This window comes from Taudactylus pleione, unplaced genomic scaffold (assembly GCF_031769625.1).
Source record: "Taudactylus pleione unplaced genomic scaffold, aTauple2 ptg000573l, whole genome shotgun sequence".
Taxonomy (NCBI): domain Eukaryota; kingdom Metazoa; phylum Chordata; class Amphibia; order Anura; family Myobatrachidae; genus Taudactylus; species Taudactylus pleione.
In genome coordinates, this window is record NW_028284975.1 from 4,354,363 (window position 1) to 4,375,451 (window position 21,089).

Consider the following 21,089-nt stretch of genomic DNA (forward strand, 5'->3'; position numbering starts at 1 on the left):
AACATTAAATATGCCCCAACACTCCTCAGCCGACTAAGGTTAATATTGATACATTTTTAAATGACCTCTCTCTTCCTTCCTTAAACTCCGATACCTCTCTGTCCCTTAACTCTCCTTGGTTATTGGAAGAGGTGGAAGTAGCTATAAATTCTTTGCCGCTTGACAAGGTGCCTGGACAAGATGGTTATCCTTCAAATTTTTATAAGACTTTTAAAACTGATCTAGCTCCAGTGTTGCTGTCTTTGTATAATGAAGCCTCTGAGACTAAACAGTTCCCGAAGGAGATGTTAGGAGGTGCAAATTGTAGCTATCCCTAAACCGGGTAAAGATCCTACATCTGTGCACAATTATTGCTTTGTTGAATACTGATGTCAAATTATTTGCTAAATTAGTAGCTAATTGTCTGTGCTGTCTTCTACCTGCTATTATTAAACCTGACCAGGTGGAGTTTGTGTTGGGCAGACAGACGCCAGATAATATATGACGAGACTGCATTGGGAGTATTTGCAAACTGTTTTACGGCGATTTGGTTTTAGAGATGGAATACTTGACTCAATTATGCTCTATGCACTTCTCCATCTGTTAGGGTGTATATTAACGGCTGTCTTTCCTCACGGTTTGATATTACCAATGGCACGTGTCAGGGGTGTCCCCTTACACCATTTATTATTTCGCTAGCAAGTAAGCCTCTGGCTGAAAAGATTAGGTACCTGGAGTCTATAAGGATTTCGCAAAAGATCAGTTTATTTGCTGATGACATTTTATTATGTTTTCGACGTCCAGAAACGTCCCTTCCTGAGTTACAATCTGCTTTGGACACTTATGCAGCAGTCTTGTTCTATAAGTTAAATACTAATAAGACTGAGGCCCTTCCCTTTAATATATCAGGGGAGATTTGGGAAGATTGAAGGAGTCTTAGGGGTATATTTACTAAAGTGCAGGTTTTCAGAAGTGGAGATGTTGCCCACAGCAACCAATCAGATTCTACTTATTTATCTAGCACCTTCTAGAAGATAATAGCTAGAATCTGATTGGTTGCTATGGGCAACATCTCCAATTCTAAAAACCCACACTTTAGTAAGTATACCCCTTAGAGGTATGCCTGGAAATCTAGATCATTTAGATATTTAGGTGCTAATTTGGCTAGAGATTGTGATATTATTGAATGCAATTATGCCTTCTCTTGAAGGCTTTTGAGGGGCTAAGGAGTGATGCATGAGGTGTCTTGGCTGGGCTGGATTGCTGCAGAAAAATGGTACTTCTCCCCAAACTCATGTATCTCTTCCGTACCATACCTAGACCCCTACCTAAGCTTATGTGTAACAAAGTTTATCAGATCCTTATGCGTTATATTTGAATGGAGAATAAACCTAAAATAGCAAGGGGTACACTTTCCCTTCCTAAGCTTGCTGGTGGAGTAGCCTTTCCAGATCTTGAAAAATACCATTCTGCCTGTCTCCTAAGTCAAGCCAGAGATTGGTTCCAATTTGAATTGAACCTTGGGTAGTCATAGAAAGGGAATTTATGCGCCCTTTTCCTCTCCATGATTTGTATTTTACATTATATCAACAAGGCAGCCCAAATTACATTATATCAGTTTGGCATAAATTGGTTTCTTCTAGTGAGGAGATATACTTACCCTCTCCAGCTCTGGGCCAGAGGTGGCCTTTCCTCCCTGAGCGAATCTTCTTAGAAAACTGCTTAGCATCCTTCTCTTAACTCCAAACACATTATTGTCTTTTGAAGCAATATTTTTACAAATATCTACAACTGTGACATTGCAGAGTTGCCTCCCCTCGCCTCTTAGGAAACCGTCCTTTCCTATGTTACTACTATGCCATTTGCGATCCTCTAATCATAAAGGGCGTATTTTTCGGTCTTATCAATATGAAATATTGGATAGCAAAAATGGGACATTGCCCTCCCAGATTAAGTAGGAAAGGGACCTCTCTAGGGTTCTTTCTGAGGAGTGGGATATCATATTTTGCTCCTCTTTTACAATTTCTAAATGCATGAATCATTCAGAGAGCATACTTTACCCTGGAGCAGCAGCACAAAATCTGGCCCTCCATCTCTCAGTATTGCTGGAGGAATTGTGGCTGTGTGGGATATATATGGAGATAGATATCTAGATATGGGTTACATTTTAGTAGCCACAGCTGTGGAAGATCGCCTCTGTACCTAGTATTGCAGTTATTGAAAATAAAGTCCAAAAACATTTTCTATTTGAAACAATGAATTGTAAATATTCCTCCTCTGCTTCTTCCATACATATGAAATGGTTTAGACGGAAAGAATATAAAGAAGAACAGGGACACTCTACTGCAGATGTGTCCACATACATCTATCCTCCATGCACTACAAGTCGCGCCACACATAACGCAGGAGCTCTGTATGCCTCGGTAGAGCAGAACGTAATTTGTGCGACTTTTTACTTTCAAATGCGTCTTATTCACACAGTGATGTGAATAGCTAGCACAAGCAGCTTCTGCTGATTAAAATGATATGCAACATACCTATATTCTCTGTGCGTCTACTGGTGTATCTGCATGTGAAATACTACGTTACAGTGTCAGCGACTGTAACACTGTAACGTGGCGTTTCGCATGCAGATACACCCACAGGACGCACATAGAATATAGGCATGCTGCATATCGTTTTAATCAGCAAATGCTACGTTACAGTGTCAGCGGTTGTAACACTGTAACGTGGCGTTTCGCATGCAGATACACCCGCAGACGCACAGAGAATATAGGCATGCTGCATATCATATTAATCAGCAGAAGTTGCTTGTGATAGCTAATTGCATCACTTTGTGAATAAGGAGCATTTGAAGGTAAAAAGTCACACAAAAAGACGATTTGCGCTACAGAGTCACGCCACGGCATATCATAAAAGGGCTGTTTAACTTGTAAGGAGGATAGATGTATGTGGACACATCTGTATATATAGTGCTCATGTGGATCTTACTGTTCTCTGTTCTCCTCTGACTCTTGATATGTTAGATCAGAGGTTCTCAAAGTCGGTCCTCAGGACCCAACACAGTTCCAGGTCACCCAGCAGGTGAACAGGTGTATTTGTTACTCACTGACACATTTTAAAAGATCCACAGGTGGAACTAATGATTTCACTTGTGATTATGTGAGGAGACCTGGAAAACATGCACAGTTTGGGGTCCCGAGGACCGAGTTTGAGAACCTGTGTGTGGACCAAGTTTGAGAACCTGTGTGTTAGATCAATGCTAGACCTTGTGTCTGTTCATTTTTTTTATATATGTAATATTTCTGTGGGTTTTGACCCTTTGGATATGCAATATGCCTGGCTTCCCTCCCTTCTCTCGTTTTGCTTCTGTACCCCCATTTATTTGCATTAAATTCAAATAAAAAGTATTGTGAAAAAAAAATAGAAATGAAGACTGTTAGCTAGTGAGTAGCAAATAGAGAACAAATGGTCTTGATACATGCGTTTCCAGCAGCACCTGACAGGTCTCCATGGTAACATGCAGATACACCACTGTAAGTACCATAAAGATTCCTTCAATTGTCCAGTTGTGAATTGTTTCTTAACTGGAGGACATTTTGTTATTAATCTGTTCAATAACCTATCTAAAATTTCGCAATCACTACATAAATGTTTTAGTTTTATCGACTGGGTTAGACTGAATTGCATAGCGCTTGTACAGTACACTGTGTGACAAGTACAGTAAAATATTTGCAATTTAGGTGCCTGGACTGGACTGTCATGGCTACAACAGGAGAAGCAATTTATCAGATTGCTATTTATGTTCTCATGGTCTTTGATATATGCCCTTTTAACACTCATCTGCAGTATTTATATTAATAATATTATTAGAAGGCTAAAATTCCATGGTCACTAAGTGTGTAAACGATATAGGGTGCAATCAGTGACTTCAGTGATTTATACAAGGGTCACTTAGGTCTGTGGTGAATAAAGCATTTATTTATATGTGTTGTGAAGTAGATGCAAGTTGTTTTCAGAAACTATCACACAGAACTCGGTCCTGGGGCTGATGCAGAGTTGCACGCAAGTTCATTTGTGGCGCATATCCTGAGTCCTATCCTCTGCGGCTAAAAAGGGTGTAAAATGGGTGATAACAGGGCATTATCAGTAGGCAAAGTTCAGAGGGCATGAAGATGGATTTGCAGGCTATGCATGAATACGCCTGCTTCTAGACTGATCTTTTGCACCAGAGATAGGGCTGGTGCAAGTATGCACTAATAATGATGACGGCTATGAACCAAGTGTAGTGTACAGATAGGGGTAGTCTGGCCTCAGAGGTACCTACAACTTTTGTTCCATGCATGATGCTTGCAATGTCTAAGCAACTGCGTTCAACTCTGCATTAGTTTCCTGGTCTGCAGTATTCAACACTTCCTGGAACTCCTACACTTAGCATGAACCAGACACAGGGTCAGGGTTGTCTTAACAGCAGTGTGCGCCCTGGGCAAAGCAATGCACTGGGGCCCCTACCCACCCATTCACGTGAAAAAAATTTAAATGGTCAAAAAAATTAAACCCTCCTGCATGCCCATCAGACCTCCCACACATGCCGAGAGACTCTGTCTGACTGGTCTGAAGCCGGCGGATGAAGTGAAACTGGGACTGAGGTGAGTACTCGTCACGGGGGGGATGGAGTGGGGGAAGTTAGATCAGAGTACAGTGCACCGGCGGCCGTCTTATAAAAATATCACAAATTTTCCAACTGGCCGCAGCTGCAGGGGGGCGGGTTGGTGGGCCCCTAGAAGCTTCGGGCCCTTGGGCAACTGCCCAACAAGCTCAATGGAAGAGATGGCCATGCACAGGGTCACCGCTTTAAGCATTGCATTAATACTTATACTTTTGTACCCATCTGCAAAAAGTATTTTACCTGAATAATTCTGTGAATGGAATCATGAAAGATCTGCCCATCTTCACTTATAACAATGGTACAGTGATATATTCATAAGAAGATTGATGGTGACAAACATACTCACACTACATATTTTAAACTTGAATTGAGCGAAGTTATATCTGAAAACTGTTCAACAGCTTTGTAGCTGACATTGTTTCCTTCGAGCCTAAAAAAAAAAAGTGATTGAGATGTTGACATATGCTTCTCACGCAAACCTATTTTATGATGATCTGCAAAGCAGGATACATACTGTTGGGTCTATTTGTGTTAGGAGATAAAGTGAACGGTGCTAAGGTACCAGCCAATCAGCTCCTAACAGCCATTTTTCCAACACAGCCTGTGAAATGGCAATTAGGAGCTGATTGGCTGGTACCTTAGCACCGTTCACTTTATCTCCTAACACAGCTTAGTAAATAGACCTCAGAGTCTTACAATACAATTGGATCCAACTGCAATATGGGTGCCTGATTCATAAATCCCATCAGATATCTTCAATGCACCTGAATTATGAGCATCCCATTATTTCACATATGTGTACATGAATTACATTTTTTCTTTCGAAATAAAAAAATAAAAAAACTCCATGGGATATATTTACAAGAGTGTGGGTTTTTAGAAGTGGAGATGTTGCCCATAGCAACCAATCAGTTACTACTTAACATTAATTTAGCACTTTCTAGAAGATAATAACTAGAATTTGATTGGTTACTATGGGCAACATCTCCACTTCTAAAACACAGCAATTTAGTAAATATACCCTCATATGTGTGTGTGGCCAGCATTATCTAAACCCTTAAGCGACAGTTCTTGCAGACATGCCAATAGTGCCCATTTCATGATGGAAATATTTGTTACGTCTGGATTTCTCACTTACATTTTGAATGAATTTCCCTGGACCTATTTAATTAACGGATGTAAAACGTATGCTTGATATCAGCTAATTAAGTGAGCCCAGGTTAATTTAGTCAAAACATATATGTCAATGTTTCTCTCATTAAATTGGTTATGTTGGCATGTCTGCATGTGGTTAATGTGCTAACTATGCTGAGCTGCTATAATTATTACTTTCATCCTTTTATACATTTACACTATAATGAACAGCAGCTATTTCTGCATATGTCTAATTTGTATAAAAAAGGACTGATACTTAAAGGGGAAGTCCACGGTTTTAAAAATCATGTTTCTGTTTTTTCTACCTTTCACAAGTGACATCACTTCTGTAAGCAGTTTATTTACTGTACAGCTAGTATTCTTATTCAATTGGGTGACTGTATGATTGCTATCCTTTATTGACATTATTATATGTTTATTAACATTTAAACGCAGCATGTTACTATTAGAATCAAACACTGTAAAGAGGTAAGTGGGCTCAGCTCACACGCTACAATGTATAGGAAAGTAGGAGTTTGATAAGGGAGGTGGCATATATTGCATATTGATTCAGCCAGATTACAATGTTAAAAAGTGCTTAGAGGGCAATATTATCTATTCAATTATATGATTCCATTCAATGCTTCTTTCTGGGTCAGAGGGATGTTTGCGTATGAAAGGAGAATAATTATACGTTTTGAGTGAACTGTGTGGTGGTAATTGGGTAGAATAGCCCAGGTAGATTATGAAAGTGGTCGGAGGATTTGATAAGCTTACCTGAGTTTTCAGGGAACGCGTGGGCGTAACTACCATGCGTGCAAGGGGTGCACCTGCTATGGAGCCAAGAGCTAAGGGGGGCTATCTTCCTTGCACAGCTACATGGGTTATACACTTTTCACCATTGGGTTGTACATAGGGGCCCTTACAAACTTTTGCTATGGGTCCTTAAAATACTTGGTTTCGCCCCTGAGGGAAAGCTTGAAGATTTGGATGCAAGGGGAAAGTTTTGTATGCAGAAGGGAATTCCATAGAGTATTCAAACCAGCTATAGGAATGAAATATATTATATATGTGAGACCAATGTTTTCCAGCTAATCATAATACAAGTAAACAGCCTGATAACATATATTGTACTGCACTATCCAATAGATGCTGAGAAACACGTCAGTATAATATAAATATTAATATTCTGTGCACCAATCAATTATTGAAGAATAAATAACATGTTTTAAGTGTAAATCAATCCATAAAAAGCAGAAAATAAATAATAAGCAATGGCTGTAACATTTTTTTAAAGTGTATATGCAAATTAATAAATGCAGGAAAAATGTCTGTTTCAAAATGCTTTGCTGCTAATGGACCATTTATTTATTAAACCAAGTCAGTTGTTGGGGATATGGCATGGAAATGAACACTCATCTGGCCATGGCAATTTACCTGGCACTTTGTTTACTGGAAATAACTGCTGCATTAATACAGTCATTTGTATATTTCTGTTTGCATTGCCTTCGGGATTTAATGTGATATGTTTCAAAAACTCACTGCCTACCTTCGGCCCTACAAAGCTTAGAATATTCGATCAATTCTGAGGACCTTTACCTTAGAAGGATATTAAGAAAAGATAAAGGCCCTCATTCAGAGCCACTCGCTAGCGGCAGTACGCTCGTTCCGAGCGATGTTCGCACATCTGCGCATGCGTACGGTTTTTAGTACGCATGCGCGAACCAGTCAGTGCGGCCGAAAATCGTTGGTACGCAATATAGCGAGGGCCTGCTATTTTGAGTGACAGAATGAGGCATATGTGGGTGGTAACAGGGGAAGGTGCTTGAAAACGGGGAGTGGAGAGCCGAACGCAGGCGTGCTTAAAGGTCAAAACGGGCGTTTTAAGGGAGTGCATAATTAATACAGCAGCGTCATTGACCACGTCACTTGGTTTTTTTTAACTCAGAACTGCTCGCAAAATAGCGGTTGAAAACACCAACCACAGAATAGCGAGCAGTTCATACGCTGTACGATGTACTCGATTAATCTAATAAATAGCGGACATGACGTATGGTGCGTGCGGCCAGGGGGCGTTTTTATCAAATAAACGAGCGTATGTTTTGCTCGCTTGTTCAGACTTAGAGGTGGGAACAGACTGCAATTTGCGAACGGATCATTTGAATAGCCACCCCTTGTTTTTGAACGAACGACCACAAATAGCGAACGGCTCTGAATCAGGCCCAAAGTCTGAAAGAAAGGCTAGAACTCAGCATTATGAAAGGCTTGTGCAGCTTAAAATGTTGAATTTTTAGGAAAGAAGGGAAAGGAAAGACACGATTAATCCATTTAAGTACATAAAGTGTTTCAACAAGGTTAAATAGACGGATATTTTGCAGACTATTTTGAGATCTAGAACTAGGATACACTGGTGGGAAGGTCTGAAATAATTTCAGAAAACATTATTTAACCTAAAGAGAATAATGCTGTGTACACAAGCAGCGATATTTTGGACGATGGAATGATAACGATATCGTTATCGGTCAGTCGTCCAAAATATCATTCAGTTTTTGCACCAAAATGATGAACGATAACGACCAATGCACGCTCCCGTTTGTAGTTGGTCGTTATCATTCATCGCCCGAACCTCCCGCCCAACCTGACGATATTGTCAGGTTGAACATGTTTGGGGATGTGGGAGGGTGGGTGGCACTAAACGATATCGGTCTTGATATCTTTCAGTGTTTGTGCTCGGTATCGTTAACAACACTGAGCACACCCCTGCCGGGGGACACAGGGGATGATGTCGCTTATGGAGCGATTCGTCCCGTGTGTATGCACCTTTAGACACTTGGACTGATCTGTCCTAATGCTAAAAATATATATGTCAAATTAAAACACTAGATGGGCTGTTTGAACTATACTTGAATTCCTCTATTCTCTGTGAAGTGCTGTATTCAATTTGTGGATTTGACTCCCACATGGGATTTCATAAAAAGGAAAGAAAGAGCTCATATAGTGTAGTATTTTTGAGAATTGATTTATTTACATATATATAGTAAAAAACAGGTAAGTATGAAAACAAGCATACATTAATTGTCCCGAAATATTAATAATATGAAGAACCGTACCGTGTGGAGCTCCTTGCGAGGATCAACAAGATGAGTATAAAATGGGGGAGTTTCCGGAATCCTCCTTCTCCCCTTGGTGGCAAATCGCCTGGGCTACCACTGGGTGTCCTGACAAAAGTTTGCAGCCACCACTCCCTGTGACGTGAGAGCAGGTGCCAGATTCGTCACAGCTGTCAGCATTCGATTGGCCTTTGTATGAGAATCTCCAGCCCTGAAGAAGAATCCACGGATTCGAAACGCGTTGGTTGTTTGGATATTTATCTGCTAAACTTAAATTAATGTATGCTTGTTTTCATACTTACCTGTTTTTCTATATATATATGTATATGTAAATAAATCAATTCTCATAAATACTACACTATATGAACTCTGTCTTTCCTTTCTATGAAATCCCATGTGGGAGTCAAATCCACGAATTGAATACAGCACCTCACAGTGAATAGAGGAATTCATCTGGGAAGAATAATTACATGGGGAATCCCATTAAGGAACTCAAGATTGTTTTTGCTCTGGATTCATGAAACACTAGTAGCGCCGAAGGTTTTTTCTGACTTGTTTCTTCAGGCATTTGGTTTTGGTGGTGGGGTGCAACCCAGAGGTCACCTAGACTGCTATACTAGGGAGCGCCTATGCATATTTCTTCATTTTCTTCTACAGTGTATATCTTTGTTTTGTCTTCGAGTTTAACCTTAGTATTTCACTATTGACTTTACCCTACCCAGTGGAAATGGGACAACAATTTTAAGTACATTCAATTAAAAGTGAAGTTTTACTTAATGTGCACCTAATATATACAACCACTCTCTTTACTTCTACAGTTCAAGTTTTATCCCTCTACAGCACTGGGCACAATGATAAAATAAAGGTATCATCTTCCCTTTCACATCTCTAGACATCAGCATTTTGATCCTTTAATAAATCACCTCCAGTGTGTGAAAGACATGTCTGCACATACAGCTACAAACACACATTGCCATGTTTATGTGATTTTTGAGTTTGCAAAAAAATAATGTAAACACTTAGCAAACCAGTCTGTGGAATTGAATGAGTGTTTTGGTGCATGCTGTCCATACAAAGAAGGCTGGCTAATACATGTCATTATGCAAGAATCACTGCGGTAAATGGATTTCTTTAAATAAGGATATTGCAAATCTATTTCATAAATAATGAATGTATTTGTTTAACTGCAATATCTCTACCGAAGGTGCGAAAAGTCGGATGATCAGAAATGGCCTGTTTGATATGCATAGGCACATTTTAAACACACGCCTATATAATACATGGGGGATGTTTTATTCATAGTATATCTTCAGTGGTGACCATGATCTGATGTGAAACATATTGCAGCAACTTAAACAGGCTTCTGTTCTCCTACTTACCATAATCCATTCAAAGAGCTATTGTGTGGGAGACATTTATAAAGTTCTAAAAATTCTTCATCTTCTAATTGGGACCAGCCAAGGCTATAAATATAATAGATTGCATAGTTAGTGTCACTTTCAATGTAACATCATATATGATGTGAAACATTGTCACTATTCTTTTCACTTAAATTCCTATTTGATGACATAAACTAGAAAACACAAGGGGCAGGGGTGTATCTATAATGGGTGCATGGTGTGCGGGAAACACGGGCCTCTGGGTCCAGGGGGGCCCCGCACACCCTGCACCCATTATATTACTTACCTCTCCGGAGTCCCACATCGGCGCTGGCGTCCGGTGCTGTAAAACGACTGGAAAATGGCAGCGACAGCCATTTTCCCGGTGATCTGTACACTATAGACTCTGGGCACACTCTTGTGCCCAGAGCCTATAACTCCAGCGCTGGCCGCACAAAGCTCAGTGCACTGCCGGGCGGAGAGGAGGGGGCCCGTGTCGGAGACTGCACACAGGCCCCTTCCTCTCTAGAAATGCCCCTGCAAGGGGGGCAGCACTTACAACACTATTTCCTAATTGTTTTAGGCAAAGTCACATCAGAGCTTAGTAAGGGACGAGACTGAAATCTAACACTACAAAAATAATGTACAACACTTGAACAAATAATTTTGCAATACTACTTGTCAAATACTTTCCTACAAAAGAACTGTATCTCCTTCAAACAAAGGATCACCAAACCAAACAAAATGGCAAATTGTTTAACTCATCTTTAAAACGAATTTCAACAATGTTGCTCATTATCAACTAAGCAGCGAGTACATTCATTTGAAATTGACTAGAAATGTTGAGTGCCAACTTACCGTATTTGTTTTCTGCATACAATTGTGTATAAAGATGTTTTCATTGAGATAAAACAAACCAATTATTGCCATTTTGCAACAAATCTTAGAGATGAGTTGGCTCAGATCAGCCCGCCAATTTCGGATCTCAGATCGAGGCAAGACTACATATTTCACGAACATCTCTAACATATATATATAAGATGTGCAAAGTTAGCTTGTAGTACTTAATATTGTGTTTACTGAGTTCAAAAAGCCAGAAATGTTTAGTGACTGATTTTGACATACTTAATTGTGTTTCAGTCTCAGTAATTCACTGACTGTTGCATTTACACCGCATGTGCAGTGGTAGTTTGGGCTTGGTCAGGGTGACAGAACAATGACTCTCTTCTAATATGAATCTTGTCATTATGGTTTGAAACTTAGAACACTCAAAACAACAGGCCAGTACTTTGATCCAGTTTGTTCTTGCACAATAAAATGTCAAGTCCTTTATATTTTTTTAAATAAAACTACAGTATATCTATGTATTCTACTAACATTATTTAAAATAAATGAATGTACTGTAATTATCTGGTTCTGTGTTTGCAGAATGCCAGTAGGCCCTTCCAGATAATGATGGGCCATTCAGTCAAATATTACAGGGAAAATGAGAGAATTGCAAGCAGATACAAGTACAGTATATGTCAATGCCAAATCATTTACCGTATTTATATCTTGTGACACGAAAAATCCCCTTTAACAAAGTTAAGCGCAGTCACTTTAGTACACATTTTTTATGTGTTGTGTCCATCCTACAGATACAAAATAAAGCAAAGTGTCTGTCTTTGTTATTGTAAAAGCAAGTGATGGGTGTTATTCATTGTAAATACTTTAGTAGTGTGGGAACACCCCCACCCAGTCCCCATTCTTTTGCTTGCCAACTGCAGTGAACTATTTATCATGAATAGGGGACTTGTCCATGCACCACTTGTTTGCACCCAAAAAAATGCTTGAATCTTATCATCCAGCGGGTGATAAGATTCAAAAGATAGTATAGCGCAGCCTATTACTGTGCCCAGTGTCTTTCTATGCACCCCTTTTAGTTGTAGTATAATATCCTTAGTTGTCGGTACCTGTGGCTGGGCAAAAAACAACAACAGGTACTAGGAATTATGCCCAGAACTCATTATTTGTCTCTACATATACACAAGGTATAGGGTATGGCATACTTACCTACTCACCTGAAATATCCAGGAGACTCACACATTTTGGAGTGTAGGTTACCCTGACAGATCCAAATGTAGATTTCATACACTTCAAAAAGTGACAACATAAATCACTTTCCTATAGCCCCATTTCCCACTGTTTGATGCAGCGAATCATAGCATTGCTCAGGGGAGGGGTGGCATCAACAAACCCTGCTAATTCCACTAGAGGGGAGGTTCCAAAAATTGACGACTATTGGGTACGAGTTGGCAGTTTTCATACCATTCACCTTTTGGAGTTGAATCTTCTTAGTAGTAAAGTTTTATGTTAACTATCAGCTTATTTGACAATCACTGTCAGAGATAAAGCCACATTACATCTCAATAGCCAATGACCAGAAAGAAGTGCTGCTGTTTTGTGATATAGGACCGTTAACTTCATTTGGTTTATGAACATTAATCACTCCAGATACAACTACACCAGGCTGGGCTTTCCCTGACATGGTCGCATCTGATGCGCCCACTCAGAAACGCCCACTGGGTGGTTGTTGTACGATAAGCAGCCGTCAATCTCAAAGCGATCTCCTGGCCCCTCTGCACCCTTGGATCATCCCACAGTGTTTGCCAATCCCTGCTGGTCTCAGTGATCGCCAGCCCGGCAGCACGGCACCCCACACATAATGGTTGCAGAGAGGAGCAGCTGCCGGGGGAAATGTACATACTGGACCGTCCTGCTCCGAGTGTATACCCTGCAGCTGGTGGGGACATATAAACATATTGATTTCCGATATATCGTATGCATTAATATGAAAATCAGACCTTTATATATATATTTATATACACAGAAAGAGCCAGCACTCCACAGTAATACAAACAACTTGCCCTGGTGCCCTCTGAAGTATAAAAATGCTAGACATGCACATAAAGCAGCGGCACTCACGGGTCTTGAACTCAAGAATCACACCACACCTGGGTAAGTTCAGTCAACGTTTCAGACATAGAGACTTTTATCAAGAACACAATAAAACAAAATAGACATACCTTTACAGAACACATAATCACTGCAATGTAAAATTCCACCCCTCCATCTGACTGTCACCGAGCGGTTGCCTCTGGGCAGGCTACGTCATTGGCGTGCGGCCGATGCATCTCAGCGTGCGTCATGACATCACGCATCATCGGCATGTGGCATCAGACACTCGGCTGAGCAGTGGAAGTATGTAGCAATGATACAAGGTAAAGGTACAGTATTTGAAAATAAGTACACCAAACAGAACTGGATAATAAACAATCACCGGGACCACCGAGGAGAGGGGTGGCCAGACTTTTGGACTCGGTGATCTACTTTTAAAACTAAAAATCTTTTGTGATCTACTAAGCCCGAAAAAGGGGGTGTGGTATGCAAAAAAGGGGGAGTGACCTCACAGCAAGGGTCATGGGGTCTGTCCTGCCGACATCCCACATAGTTTCCCCAATTCAAATTACTCCAAACACAACAGCACAATCTTATTCACATTACACCACATAGTATTGTCCCTTATTCACATTATGACACACAGTAGTGCCCCTTATACACAATGCCCAAAGTAGTACCCCTTATACAATGCCCACTGTAGTAGTGCCCCATATGCAATGCCCACTGTAGTAGTGCCCCTTATTCAAAGCCCCCAGTAATGCCCTTTATGCAATGTCCCCTGTAGTAGTGCCAATTATGCAATGCCTCCTGTAGTTGTGCCCATTAAGCAATGCCCTCTGTATTAGAGCCCCTTATGCAATGCCCCTGTAGTTGTGCCCATTATGCAATGGCCCTGTATTAGAGCCCCTTATGCAGTGCTCCCAGTAGTGCCCCCATTAGTGCTCCTTATACAATGCCTCCAGTAGTGCCCCTTATGCAGTGCCTCCCAGTGGTGCGGTTTATGCAGTGCCCCCAGTAGTGCTCCTTATGCAGTGCCCCTTATACAGTATCCCAGTAGTGCCCCTTATACAGTGCCCCCAGTAGTGCCATTTATGCAGTGCCCCCAATACAATGCCCCAGTAGTGCCCCTTATACAGTGCCCCCAGTAGTGCCCCTTATACAGTTTTCCAGTAATTCCCCTTATGCTGTACTCCACTAATGCCCCTAGTAGTGCCTCTTATGCTGTGCCCCCAGTACTGCTGGCACCTCCCCTGTGCAGTACTTCTCTTCACGTTGGTCAGCGCTCCAACGTAGACGTCCGCTGCCTGCCGCTGATTGGATTTAATTAGATCCAGCAGATGGGCAGGCTCTTCTCTTGGGAGACGCGGGTGACGTCACAACATCAACCCACGCACTGCATCACTGGGAACGCTGGCCTCTGAAGTGATCAGAGGCTTCTTTAGTCTCTGAATGCTTCAGAGACCAGCGTTCCAAGTTGCTGTGGGAAGTTGGTCGTGATCTACCAGTGGGAGCTCTGGGCCTGATTCAGACCGGCTCGCGAGCGCTCGCAAGCGGGTCGATGTTGCCCAAGTGCGCATGCACACAACGGAGGCGGCTCCGTCGTGCGCATGCGCGAGACCCGAATAATGACAGCCAAGCCGTCGTTAAGGGTCTCGCACCAATAGGGGCGTTCTGTCGATGGTGATTGACAGCACGCCCCCTTTGGTGGGCGTGCCGGGGGCGTGGCTGCCCAGACGGAGGCGTTCCCATGTGAACGCCTACCGTTTGGGGCCGGCCCCACTGACATCACTAGTGATGTCAGTGGGAGTGCTTTTGGCTCTGATAGAGCCAAAAGCTCTCCAGGGCTTGCGGCAGCGAGACCCTACCGCAAGGGTCTCGTCGCAAGCCCGATGGTCGCGGTGGTTTTGACCATCGCAACCATCATTTTGGCCGCTCGCTCTAGCTGTGGGTGGTCACCCACAGCTATGCGAGCGGCCAGGAGGCCGCTCCAAAAAGTAGGATGGACGGCCCTGATTCAGAGCGAGCGCTCTGTCAGAGCGTCCGGCTTTGAATCAGGGCCTCTGTGAGCTACCGATAGATCATGATCAACGTATTGGTCGGCCCTGACCCAGGATAGAAAACCACCTTACAAATAAGTGAAACAATATATTAAGTGAAACAATAAAAAATATAAAAAAATGTAAGTACAAGACACATATACAAAAAATAATAATAACCAGAAAGAAATAAAAAAAACTATATATGAACAATAAAAATTTTTTTATGTATGTAAAAAAAAAAGTTTGATCAATGGATGATGTAAGTAAATCTTGTGGTATCCATGCCGGAATGTTGAATCATATGCCATAACTCATGTGGAGAAAAATACAAGCTCAGAGGCATGCAAAAACAGATGCAAAAACCAGAGGCAATCACCTGTCCTAACCACATAAAAAGGCTAGAGTTAAAAAACTGCTGTATAAAGACACAATATCAATATAACTAGAACTGCCACCATAATCCAATTGAATATACAGCACCAAAGTACAATGGTGTTGGGGCACTAACATAGAAAAAAATAAAAAAAATATTACAAATAGGACACTCAACAAAGGTTTGACAAATTGTGCAATTACCAATGGTTGCTGTTGCACTTATGGGTGAGATGGTTCAGACAACAAGATAGACCGGAGGTTTCACTTACAGCACCTGGTATTCATAGGTGGTCTGCATTCCTACTACTAACCAGGCCAGACACTATTTAGCTTCCAAGACCAGACGAGATCGAGCACATCCAGTGCTGTTTGATTGTAAGTACTGAGGGCCTGATTCAGAGCCGGACGCTCTGAATCAGGGCCCTCCTACCTAAAAATGGAGCGGCCTCTTGGACGCTCGCATAGCTGTGGGTTACCACCCACAGCTTATGTGAGCGTCCATGATGATGGTCACGATGGTCAAGACCATCGCGACCATCGGGCTTGCGACGAGACCCTGCGGTAGGGTCTCGCTGCTGCAAGCCCAGGAGTGCTTTTGGCTCTATCAGAGCCAAAAGCACTCCCACTGACATCACTAGTGATGTCAGTGGGGCCGGCTCCAGACGGAAGGCGTTCCCATGGGAACGCCTCCGTCTGGGCAGCAACACCCCCGGCACACCCACCAAAGGGGGCATGCTGTCAATCACCATCGACAGCACGCCCCCTTTGGTGCGAGACCAATAGCGACAGCTTAGCTGTCGCTATGTGGGTCTCGCACATGCGCACGACGGAGCTCCTTCCGTCGTGCGCATGCGCATTAGGGCACCATCGACCCGCTTGCGAGTGTCCTGCGCTTGCGAGCGGGTCTGAATTAGGCCCTGAAGTCAAATACATATTGAATTAAATCAAGTCATCCATCTCCTTGCACCCAACAACCATCACTGCACCATCTAATCATAATGATGAACAAATAACAAAAAATATAGTATATACATGAATAGGGCCAAAAATATGAATGAAGATGTTTCAAAAAATGAGAAAAAAATAAGAAAAATTTAGCAAAAATGTTAAACGGAATTATATAAAAAAAGAAAAAGATGAGCAGATCCCTGATCTATAGAAAATAATATAGAAAACAGGCAAATGATAACGTTTCATTTAGCCAAAGGGGGAAATGGTGTTCATTCTGTGTATCCACCGAGCTTCAAGCTGAAGTAGTTGTTTGTCTCTGTCACCTCCCCTTCTGGAAATAGGCACATGGTCAATAACTTTGTAAGATAATGTGGCCAGTGGATGTCTTTGATCCCTGAAGTGTTGGGCTACCGGCTGATCAATATCTTTCTCCTCCAATACGTGTCTGGTTGCCGTCCGATGTTGAGCCGTTCTCAACCGTAATGTGCAGGAGATTTTCCCTATGTAAGCTAAGAAACAGGCACAACGTATGATGTAGATAATGAATTTGCTTGTACAACTCAGGACATGTCTGATGGGAATCCGTTTTCCTGAATGTGGATGTACAACATCAGGACCGACTTCCAAGTACTGTACCTGCAAGTGATACAGTACATCCTGTGCATTTGTAGCACCCTGTTTTTTTGGTGAGGAAATGTACCCCACTGTCTATTGCAGGAGAAGAGACATCATTGTGTACAAGCCAGTTTTCAGGTTTTGGGAAAAAATATTAGCCAGTTAAGTGGTTAAAGGAAGAAATGTGGGAGGACACAAGCCGCATTCTCACAATTGAGGTTTGTGATTAGTCCTCCTGCTCACACAGATTCCTCCCTCTATGCCCCACTGGGTCTCCATCTAGGGGAGGGGCCACCTAAGGAAATATTTTCATACATTGTAATGCAGTTTTACCTACCAGCTTATTAGTAACACTTTCTCTTACCAGATTGGCATACTGTATACTGTATATGCATTTGCAAATTTGCTTCTACTTTTTATTAGAAGGAGGCCTTATATTTACCTTGTCAATGCGAACCTGAAAGTTTTTTGGGGGTCTATTTATCAATTTATTTATCAGTAGTTAATCCCTTTTTCGGACCAAAACACCTGACAATTGGGTATCACTCCACTTTTAACAAGAGGGCAACTACAGAGAAGTTACTAATTTCTCCTGCGTTTCCTCCATTATAACATGTACCACAGTTCCCACAGCCTGTTAAGTAAGCTGCAAAGAGGTGCAATTTATTCAATTGTGAAAAGATCAACTTTCCAAAGTTCAAGAAAAAAGCATAATGCTAGCTCAGGATAGCATAATGCATACCTAAAACTTGTGCAGGGTATACAGATGGGTTCTCATACATCTAGTCGTGCCATGCCGTGGTGTGACTTGGTAGCGCTGAGCGTCTTTTGTGCAACGTTTTACCTTCAAATGCGTCTTATGCATCCTATAGATATTTTATTCCGCAGAAGCTGCTTGTGCTGATATGCAGCATGCCTATGTTCTGTGAGTGACTGCGGGTGTATCTGCTTGTGAAATGCTACGTTACAGTATCAGCGGCTGTAACACAGCATTTTGCATGCAGATACACCCGCAGATGCACACAGAACATAGGCATGCTGCATATCATTTTAAAAAAAGGGGGGATTTTTATTTAATCCGCACAGGAATATAGAGAATAGTAAGTATATTATTTATTCCCAGCCCATTATAAATATAATCGTTGTCTAATTAAAGACACCCTAATTAATTTCCTTGTGGCTGGTGGTGCACCATGGGAAAAAGTCAATATACATATATATTGCGTATAGAATCATACAAGAGTGATTCCAAAGCAAAGAATTTCCCTTAGAGGTGCACTCATTTTTTGACAAAAAAATTGTCTAAAACATAACTTTTAATAAATAAATAAGATAATACATTCTATGGATTCCATAATACAAACAAAGAACATACATTAATACAACACACAAATATGTACCCGCAGTCAGTTTAGAGAGCGATAAATAACCTCTGTTGTGCTATTCAATACTTGATTAAGCATAATTGGCTGACACAATTTTAAAACTTTACAATTAAGAAAATGTATATATAAATCTGGCATTTTGCCAAACCAACAGGTATATATACACGCAACAGAGCTTTTTTATTATTGTAGAATACAACCTTGTTAGATTGTCTCTATTTTGAGAAATACTGCAGCAGGATAATTGTCTCTAAACTGACTGCGGGTACATATTTGTGTGTTGTATTAATGTATGTTCCTTGTATTATGGAATCCATAGAATGTATTAACTTATGTATTTATTAAGAGTTATGTTTTGGACAATTTTTTTGTCAAAAAATGAGTGCACCTCTAAGGGAAATTCTTTGCTTTGGAATCACTCTTGTATGATTCTACACACAATATATATGTATATTATTTTAATCAGCAGAAGCTGATTGTGCCATCTATATGCATCGCTGTGCGAATAAGATGCCTTTGAAGGTAAAAAGTCACACGAAAAGACACTTGGCGCTACCAAGTAAAACGGAGCACACGCGTTATGTGTGGCGCAACTTATAGCACACGGAGGATAGATGTATGTTGACACATCTGTATTTACTAAAGTGTAGGTTTTTAGAAGTGGAGATGTTGCCCATAGCAACCAATCATATTCTAGCTATTATCTTCTGGAAGGTGCTAGATAAATGTTAAGTAGAATCTTATTGCTTGCTATGGACAACTTCTTCACTTCTAAAAACCAGCACTTTAGTAAATGTACCCTCTTCAGTTATACTCATACTTGCCGACAATCTGGCTGCTCCTTCCGGGAGGGAGCAGCCAGATCGGCAGAACAGGGGGCGTGGCCGGCAAAAGGGGGCGGGTCCAAATGAGCTGAGGTCGGTTTGCGGGGGTGACAGGGCGGGGCCACGCGATCGCGTCATTTTAGCCCCACCCCCGCTACACAATGCAGAAAAAAAGGCATTGCGAAGCAGGGGACGGGGCCAAAATTACGCGAATCGCGTCAGCGGCCCCCCCGCTGCGGGGGTTTATCAGGTAATGGGGAGGGGGGGTTGGGGGATCGGCGGCAGGCGGGAGGCTTGCCTGCCTTTCCGGGGGGGCGGGAGCTGCACCCGTTTATCGGGAGGCTCCGGCCCGAATCGGGAGGGTAGGCAACCCTGGTTATACTGTGCATGCACAAACTTTACAAATCGCACATGTGCAGTATGGTGAGAAAGGTAAGTTTGCACTGCCATGCGCAGCCTTTTCGGGCTTGTTCATATGCTACTGGCAAAGACTGTTTCATGACTTTGCATAGACCCCAGGTAAGCAGCGCTACTGAATGTTAAGTACCACTACAAAAATGCGGTCTATGATAGACTCCATATTCGTTCATCATTGTGCAATATTTACGGAAGCCTTCTCTCTACTTTTCACGCAATGAAGACTACCTTTAATCTAAAACTTAAAGCAAGTCATAGAAACGTTACACTTGATGTGATTGAAGCATAACTGTAAAAATGGTTCTGGTCACGATGGCACAAAATATTTTGGCAAAAGGCCTGCTAGTTCCTTTAAGATAATTTAATGGTTGGCTTTTAAAAGCTGTGAAAACAATTAGCATTAATAGACCTTTGGGCAGTCTCAAGCTAGTTTTAAAAAAAAAAATTGAATCCAATTTGTCTTTTGACACCCCCTTAAAATGGCAAAAAGCATCCAATAGTTTGCCTAGCACTGGACTTACAGAGAAATGTAATGGGCGGGCATGTCGATTAAAATTTGACCCTTTACATCCAGTGGGAAAAATTACTGCTCATTACATTTCCCCATTGGGCTTTACATTTGATACCATAGCAATACATAATGAAATAATGGAATGTGCCATTCTGGATTCCAGCCATAATGTGTATTTGTAAATGTGTGGGAGAAAGAGAGGATGCATATGTCTGTATAATAAATTGTATATAATATACGATGTACATCAGTTGCTTATTTTTGGAAGTGAGAAAAATAATGTGCGTGAGATTAAAACATGAGAAAAATTGTTTGCAGAGACATTTGTACAGAGGCTATGTCACCATAGAAACGCATTGGATAAAGAATGGGATAAAAATATCCTTGAAAAACATTTACTGTGTCCTGTAGAGTTTACAATTCAGTTTTCTTTTAACAGTATAAAACAATAAAAATATGACTGATAATAGCAACTTGAGCAGACTAAAACACATAATCTATATACTGTATATATATATATATATAAAATCAAATGTCCTGACTGACTGACTCATCAACGCCCAGCCCAAACCCCTGGACCAAGAAACATGAAAATCGGGGAGTATATTCCTTCCATGATGTAGGTACCCACTAAGCAGGGATTTCTCAAAATTCAACTAAGGGGATGAAAAATTGTTTCCTCCCCCTGCGCAGTGTCCTGCCTGATTGTCTCATCATGGCTGTAGCACAGTTGAATATTAAAACACCAATTGTCACCCCAA

General features: G+C 41.5%; 1 protein-coding gene across 4 annotated transcripts in view; it reads right to left on the minus strand.

The window, feature by feature from the left end:
* Positions 1-21,089, minus strand: part of LOC148481576 (NACHT, LRR and PYD domains-containing protein 3-like) — a 126,178-nt gene that overhangs the window by 9,158 nt on the left and 95,931 nt on the right. For 2 of the 4 annotated variants that reach the window (XM_088453228.1, XM_088453230.1), the window contains 2 exons: positions 10,272-10,355; positions 4,995-5,078 (listed from right to left, as the gene is read on the minus strand). The exons of 1 other annotated variant lie outside the window; for it this stretch is intronic. In XM_088453228.1, the coding sequence (XP_088309354.1) occupies positions 4,995-5,078; positions 10,272-10,355 (168 nt within the window). Of the gene's footprint in view, positions 1-4,994; positions 5,079-10,271; positions 10,356-21,089 lie in introns of those variants that run through there. One more of the 4 variants, XM_088453231.1, reaches the window with a different exon arrangement.